Genomic DNA, 8,063 nt, shown 5'->3' with positions numbered 1-8,063 from the left:
GACAGGAAAAAGCCAGGCATTTCATTGAGGGGAAGCAAAGCCCTTCCTAGCACTCAATTAAGTTTTCTTTGCTCAAGGGAGAGTTGATGAAAGAGAGCTTGTGGGGTGGAATTGATGGGGCTCAGCTTGGACTGTCCAAGTTGAATGATCCTTCCGCTTATATGCAGGGAGGTTCTGTCCTCCAGTAATCATCTTCCTCTGGGGTGTGTGTGTGTGTGTGTGTGTGTGTGTGTGTGTGTGTATCTGTGTGTGTGTTTTTTTCTCTGTGTCACCATCTTTCTCTTTTTTATCCCTCTCTGTCTCTTTTGCCTCTGTACCTCCCTTGCTCACACCCAAAATGCAAAGAGTCCCCGCTACCCAAAACTGTGCTGGTTTTTAGGAAGTGCTGCTACATCAAGAGACTATGCACCAGACCCCAGCAGGACAGGACTTCCTCCCCACACTGTGCTGGGCGGGGCAAACGGGAAGGGGCCTGTTGTAGCTGAGATGACACATCCCTGCCTGAGCAGCAGCTGGGTCAGTGGGCCACAGGAGCACAGGCCACCTTTCCCCGGGGGCTTCAGAATGGACTTGTGCCACCCAGGTAAGCACCTGGGCCGACCTGTCAGTTTCCTGTTCTGTAGAATGGGGATAATAGTGCCTGCCTCACAGGAATCGGCGTGTAAATAGATATAACACAGACGGGACATGCAGAAGCAGGCAACAGATATTTATGAGCTTAGGCTACGTGCCAAGCTGTGTTGCATATGCTGGGAGTCCCGCGAACAAAGCAGGCATGGCCCCTGCCCTCATGAGCTTACGCTCTAGAGGGGGAGACAGACTGTAAATATATGAATGTACTATGTCAGGTGGTGACAAGCAGAATGAAGACCAGTAAAGTGAGATAAGGAAGATGGGTGGCTGGAAGTCCTCAAGAGGAGACACCGTTTGAGCAGAGACTTGTAGGAGGGAAGGGAGTGATCCATGTGGGTTTCTGGGGAAAGAAGATTCCAGGCAAAGGAACAGCCAGTGCAAAAGCCCTGAGGTGGGACTGAGAAAGGTTGTTGGTGTTGAAGAGGATGATGTCTGTGAGAATGATAACTGTCTGGGTGGCACAAGGGCCCTGCAGCCCGTTTGGCCTCTGGTGGGTGACAGTGGCCTTTGCGGAGGCTGAGGGCACCACTTTTGCCAGTGGAGCGGCCAGCAGGGGACCATGGCTGAGATCCTACCTGGTAAGCAGAAGAGGAGGCTGTCAGTTGGTACAGGAAGAGGACAGGACTGTGTTATGTTGTCTCTGTTGTTTCTGTGAGGCCGAGAGGAGAGCTGCCAACTCTCTGCGCCCTGCATCTCAGAACGTTCCAGCATGGCCTGGAACTCCAGAAGACAAGGGTTGCCAGGAGCTGTCCAGTTCCCCAGGCCCAGATGACGTGAACCCTGTTAGCCACAGACCCCTTTCTTCAAACAAAACCTAAGACAAAGCAGTCTGAGCCCACTCACTGGGCCTCCCCTCGCCCCAAGTGTTCTGGGGAACACAGAGAACCACTGATCCATTTCAACAGCCCCCATTTACAGCTGGAACAAAGGAGGCCAGGAGAGGGACAGTCTTGCTGAGGCAGGATGACTCCCCACCTCCAAGCTCCCTGTCCAATGCTCTCTCCTCGAATCCCGTGCTTCTCCTGGGGGCTTTTGGGGGCAGGTGGCTCGCGGACTGTACGGCTCGGTGAACACATCTTAGGGGCAAGTAGGGACGCAAGCAGAGACCCAGGAGGAACAGTGCCTGGCTCAAGGTCACTCAGCAGATGCGAGGGTGACAAGAAACAGTGAAGTAATCCCCCTACAACACTGCCTGTCTTTCCACCGTTATTCGTGGGGTCTTCGTGTACAGAAGTCCTTAGGGTGGTTGCGTCCATAATGCAAAGAGGAAACGGAGGCTCACAGAGGTGAACTGGAGAAAAGGGCGGAATTGCCCAAAGTCGGGCGGCCAATAAGTGTCAGAATAAGGGTAAGATCTGAGAAGAGTGAGAGCCCCAGCTGAGCCTGGGCTGTCAGGGAGGGGAGGGGCGAGGCCTCCCAGGGAGGCCAAGAGGTGAGTCACTGCTTTGCTTCAGGCTGGTCCTGGGACGACAGGGATTGAATGGAGTCACTGCAGGCAGTCTCTTGGGAGATGTGAGGACTCCACTGATCAGTTCATCTACTCATTCATTCATTCAATAAGCAGTCCTCTGGTGTGCAGGTCCTGGGCTGTGCAATGCTAGAGACAGCAATGACCCAGCCCCAGGCCCAGCCCTGAGGGAGCTGCTGGCTCGGGAATGGGGGGAGGGGTAGAAAACCCTATAGGACAGTGACCCAGGGCAGATGTGCAAATGGGCACAGACCTGCAGCCTGGGAGAGAGCGACTCTCTCTACCCGGGGCAAGGGAGCTCTGGGAAGACTTCCTGGAGGAAGTGGAGGGAGGGAAGGTCATTTCTCTGCTACCCAGACTGGGTTTTACTCGGAGCTCCTTCACAGCCTGGTGACTTGCCCTCTCTGAGCTCCGATTTGTCATCTCTAAGTGGACACCATCATCCTGGCCTCACCCCGGGGAAGTGGGGAAAGAAAAAGGATTTGGAGTCAGCCCGACCTGGCTCAGATCTCAGCTGTGCACCAACCTGCCAGTGGTCATGATGGGCCTCTTCCTTCTGTGGGTTTCAGTTTCCCTGCTCATACAATGGACAGGATGGTGGCAAAGGGGCTGGCTGCCCTCCTCCAGCTGTGGGTGTCTGACACCCAGAAGCAGGTCCCCTCCCCCTAGGTCTGCTGAAAAGCTGAGAGGTCCAGGCAACAAAGCCCCAATGTGACCAAAGACAGCCGTGGGGCTGGTGCAGCAAGACTGCAGATTAAAAATAGAGGCGGATGGGTTGGGGGAGGAAGCCACACGATTTGATGCGCCTGCAGGCCCTCTGGGGCTGGGGCGGGGTGCAGCTCTGCTAGCCGCCCCCCATCTCAGACCCCCTCGCACCCAGACTCTGAGAAGCCTCTGCCTTTAGGGCCCCAGGATCGCCCCCTCCTCCTGCCCTGGAAAGGGGAAGCGGGGCCAGCTGTCCTGGAAGCCAGGCTGCGAGCAGATTTCTAAAAATATGATGGGAAAGAGGAAGGACAAAGGGGAAGTAAGGAGGAGCTGGGGAGATGCCCGGGGCGGCACCTGGGCACACTCAGCTGGCCTGGGCACGGGGTGCGGAGGGCAGCGCAGCCGCGGGGTGCATGGGTCGGTGCCCAAGGGCGGCCTCCACGAGGTGTGGGAAGAACAGCCCAGTGAGGAGTAAACAGAGCTCATGGTGGTGGCGGTTGTTACCATCATTTTAATACCTTTGTGTTTTTGATCATTATTGTCACTATTATTATCATTAAAATCCATCTCCCATGAGCTGCACCAGTGCCTGAAACTCCATCATCACTAGGCTTGGAGTCAGTAGTGACCCCCCTCAGGCTGTGTCCTTGTCACCCTCCCTGCACCTCAGTGTCATCAGCTCTGAAATGGAGAGAAATCCCCACTTTTAAACAAATAGGTGAAGGGTTGGAAGACACCCCCCTCCCCATGCACCACGGGTTGAGTGCCACAGGCTCGGGGCTGTCAGCACTGTTTCAGGGTTCAGATGTACTCGGCCCGCTGCCACTGTTGGGGTCAGGACCTGACAGAAGGGGACAGTGAACTGAGAGGGTTCAGGAATGCACCTGTCAAACCACGAAAAGAGCTGCATGAAAAAAAAAGGCAAAGAACCCCTCTCTACGCTCACTCCAGCCCACTCTCCCAGGAAAAAGGAAAAAGCATTTTCCCCAGCTCTACCATGTTGGCCTTGTTTCTTTGTTGTTGTTGTTTGTTGATTGGTTGGGTTTTTTTGGCTGTGTTGGGTCTTCGTTTCTGTGCGAGGGCTTTCTCTAGTTGCGGCGAGCGGGGGCCACTCTTCATCGCGGTGCGTGGGCCTCTCACTATCGCGGTCTCTCCCGTTGCAGAGCACAGGCTCCAGACGCGCAGGCTCAGTAGTTGTGGCTCACGGGCCCAGTTGCTCCGCGGCATATGGGATCTTCCCAGACCAGGGCTCGAACCCGTGTCCCCTGCATTGGTCGAACCCGTGTCCCCTGCATTGGCAGGCAGATTCCCAACCACTGTGCCACCAGGGAAGCCCTTGGCCTTGTTTTATTTCTTACCCAAAAAGAGAAAGGGGCTCAGACTGTAGACATCATCCAGCATCTTGTCTTCATTCTCCTTGGTGGTCAGCCATGGTCAACATTTCTGTGTCAGAATATCCAAGCTTAGCGTCTTGATGGGGTTTTGATGATTTGCGCAGAGATACCTGGCTTCTGAAGATCGGTGCGAGGGTTGTGGCCTTGGAGCCCCAGATGAGTGTAAATCACAGCTCTGCCACCTTCCAGCTGTGTCCCCTTGGGCAGGTCACTTAACCTCTCTGAGCTTTGGGTGCCTCATCTATAGAATGAGATTTAGAAATACCTTCCTCCAGAGCTGTGGTCAGGATCAAACAAGGTAGTGGATGGCAAGAGCCTGGAGCCCCCAGGGCCTGAAACACAGTAGGTGCTCAACCAGCATGTCTTTCTTTAGCCAACAGCTTGGCTTGTTTAGGAAGCAAGATCCCAGAACTGCTGCGGGGATGGGAAGGAGGTGACGGGGGGTGGGGGGGTGCCCAGACGGAGCACAGGAGGGCCCCTGAGAGGAGATGGAGACAATGAGTAGGAGCCGCTAGGCACAGAGGAGAAAGAAGGGCATTCCAGACACGGGGGAACAGCATGTGCAAAGGCCCATGGAGGGAGAGAGTGCACTGGAACACGTGAAGGGCAGCCAGGAGGCTTCAAGCCTGGGGCAGGGGCAGGCCCAATGTGAGATGAGGGTGGGTCACCAGCAGGTCTGATGGACCCGGTAAGATTTGGGGGCTTTATCCCCAGGACAATGGGAGGGCATGGGAGGGCCAGACTTCGGGAGGCCCTCAGTCATCCAGACAGCAGAGTCCAGGGTTGTGGGGAGGGTGGAGGCCATGGAAACAGAAAGAAGGTGGACAGGGCTTTTGGTGACGGACACAAGGATGAGAGAGGGGGTGCGTGTCAAGGTGTCTCCTGGGGTTCTGGCTGGGGTATCCGGGGGACCATTCCCAGAGCTTGAGAACTCAGGAAGAAGACCAGGTTGACGGGAAATTCTAGGAGCTCCGTTTCAGTCACAGTGACAAATGAGCGTTGGTGAGGACACGGGGGGATGGAAGGGTCTGAAGCTCGGGGAAGGGGTTGGAGCTGAGGGCATGTGTGTGATTCCTTGGCCCAGGAGGGGAGAGGGGCATTAATGAGACCCCACGGGGAGAGAGGAGAAGTCGGCCTGGGACCCAGCCATGGGATCCACATTGGGGATTATCAGTAGAAACACGGAATTCCCACCCAGCTTCTCTCCAACAAGCACCCTGTCTGGAATCCATGTGGCCTCCAGCAGCAGGTGTGCCCTGGGCCAGAAACAGGCCGTCAGGACACAGGCCCCAGCCAACAGGAAAACAACGAAAAGCAAACAAACAAAACACAAAAGTCTGATCTTTCACCCCAAAGTCAACGAGAGGTGCTTGGGTTTTTCCACCGTGGAACTCAGCCTCCCTTCACTCCTGACAGAGGAGTTCCGGGTCCCAGCCTCTAACGCTGCCTCCCTTGCTATGGCCCTGCTCCTGTCTCCGTGAGGATGGCCCCTCACTCCTTCTGTCCCTGCATGTCCCCAAAGGCATGCAGAATCCACCTCTCCTGGGATGGAGGCTTAGGTGTTGGCAAACTAATGTTTTGATCCCAGCACTGCCACTTCTTGGCTATGTGACCCAGGGCAAGTCACTTCACCTCTCTGACCCTCAGTGTCTTAAACTGAGAAAGATCCACTTGAAAGAGTTGTGGAGATTAAATGACATAATTATATAGAGGTGCTGGCATAGGTGTGTTTGAATTTAGAGGTTGATGAGGCTCTTGCTTTGTCCCCTGGTGTAAGTGCCACCTCCCCTCACTCCCCAGGAAACCAGGATCTCTAGACCTCATAGCTGCCGGGACAGAAAGGAAAACTCCCAAGGGGGTCACTAGAAGGATGGTAGCACTCCTATCTGAATCCCAGGAGATTACCTCGTGGGGGAAGAGCACCATCTACTGGTCATTGATTCAGGGTGTAGAGTTCATCTTGGAGGATGATGCTGCATCCAAGCAGGATATCATCTCCAAGCTGACACCTCAGCAGCACCTTCCATAACTGCTCCATCGTTCCATCAGGCCAGCATCCTCTGGTGGTGAAATGTGTAAGAGGACCATTGGATCCCATGGCCACATGGTCCTCCCACACCTCCTTTACTGTAAAGAGGGTCGTCCTTTAGTCTAATGTGATGTGTTGTGGTGTTCTGGGTCAGCAGATCAAGCCCTTGGACAGTGGTGCTGGCCAAGACTCTGTGGGCAGGAAAGGCCACCATATCCAGAACAAGGGATCCAATGTAATCGGTTTGCCACCAAGTTGCTGTTCGGTCTTCTCAAGAAACAATGAGTCTCTGTTGCTGGCAGGTCTGATATTCAGCAGCGGTGGTAGCTTGGAGAGCCTGGGTGAGTGGGTCCACGCAGAGCCTCTGCAGAGGCCACATTCATTCGTGTACCGTTGTACCAGCACTGGGCTAGCCAGTCAGAGACTGGCTGATGTCAGCTGGCTGAGTCATTCTATCCGCCTGGTGATTTAGTGCCTCTCGTGTGGTGGCTGCTTCCTGGGGAACATTACTGTGCTTTACAAAAATCTTCATACTCTGTGCCCACTCCCATAGGGCCACCCACTTGACTCTTCCCCGGACCTCTCTGTTCCCAAACTTCCTTCTTTCCTTCCTTCTGACCGAGAAGTCAAGGCGTCTTCTACTGCCCATGAATGCATGTATATTCTTACTTCATGCCGTTTCTCTTTCCACATGAAATAGACCAGGTGCCCTACCCAAAGCTCTGCTCACTGGGAGGACTTCTCACCACTCTCTCTGGAACACCTTGAACAGGTCTGTAGTTCAAGAGCTGTCCAGTTTTACTTGTACCCAAACACTGAGCCACCCATCCTGGAACCGAGTTCAGGCATTTTTCTCCTTTGCCATGAGGTCACAAGGGACCCATCCATAAAGACATAGTATGAGCTGAGGGACCTGGTACAACAGAATGACAACAAGTGGATGACATGAGGGTCTGGGTCACCTGTCCCTGGGGCTTCCTGGAGCCTTCTGTCTCTGCTCACACCTGTTCCTGGGTGAACCACTTACAAAGGATTGCTGTTGGGCTCACTTGACTTTATGACTTGGTGGGTCAGACCCATCTTGGCTGCTTGACAGGGGAATCATTACCATTTACACTTGCCACAGTGTTGCAGGAGCCTTCCTTCTCGGGCCCTGGCCTCTCCTTCAGTCAGTAGGGCCTGGAATCTAAAACCTGCTCAGGTTCACAAACCAGGCAAGGGCTCTTGGCTTTTCATGTAGTGACTGCCCTTTGGGAGGGGCGTATCCTTGGGCGAGGCAGCTCCATTTGGGCTGAGGTAAGTTCCTGAGGAGGGACTCAGCTGTGAGTCATCAGGAGGCTACACACACACACACACACACACACACACACACACACACACACACACAGCAGCTGAGGGAGTGGGCGCCTTGGTCCTGAGGGGGGGAACTGGGTGACACAACATGGCTCCCATTATACGTGTGTTGTACCCTTCCCATATGTCAGATCCTCACTGAGTGTTTGACAAAATTCAGATTTTTTTAATCCTGACCACCACCGTCTAGGTTATGGTTCATGCTTCAGAGACAAGGACACTGTATAAGTTGAGTTTCAGGTGTGGCAGATGTAACAAAAAGACTCAGAATAGCAGTGACTGAGACATTCTCAGAACTTATTTCTCTCTCATTGAAAAGTCCAAGTGGGTATAGCTGGTGGAGGTGAACGTGATGACTCTTCTCCACATGGCTGCCCAGGGCCCAGCCTCCTTCTAGCTTGGTGCTCTGCCACCTCAATACCCAGCTAACATCTCAAAGTCCAAGATGACTGCTCAGTTAACAGGAGGGGAAGTAGGGAAA

At 54.1% G+C, this 8,063-nt stretch overlaps 1 protein-coding gene across 1 annotated transcript in view; it reads left to right on the top strand.

Annotated features, from left to right (window-relative positions):
* Window positions 1–535: 535 nt before the first annotated feature.
* The window catches only part of CYTH4 (cytohesin 4), a 30,465-nt gene continuing 22,937 nt past the window's right edge, over window positions 536–8,063 (top strand). The window contains exon 1 of the mRNA XM_007454061.1: window positions 536–583. Coding sequence (XP_007454123.1) covers window positions 565–583 — 19 coding nt within the window. The 5' untranslated portion in view covers window positions 536–564. The remainder of the gene's footprint in view (window positions 584–8,063) is intronic.

Source organism: Lipotes vexillifer, unplaced genomic scaffold (assembly GCF_000442215.2).
Source record: "Lipotes vexillifer unplaced genomic scaffold, Lipotes_vexillifer_v1.1 scaffold382, whole genome shotgun sequence".
Classification (NCBI taxonomy): domain Eukaryota; kingdom Metazoa; phylum Chordata; class Mammalia; order Artiodactyla; family Lipotidae; genus Lipotes; species Lipotes vexillifer.
This window is presented reverse-complemented; position numbering and strand designations above follow the sequence as displayed.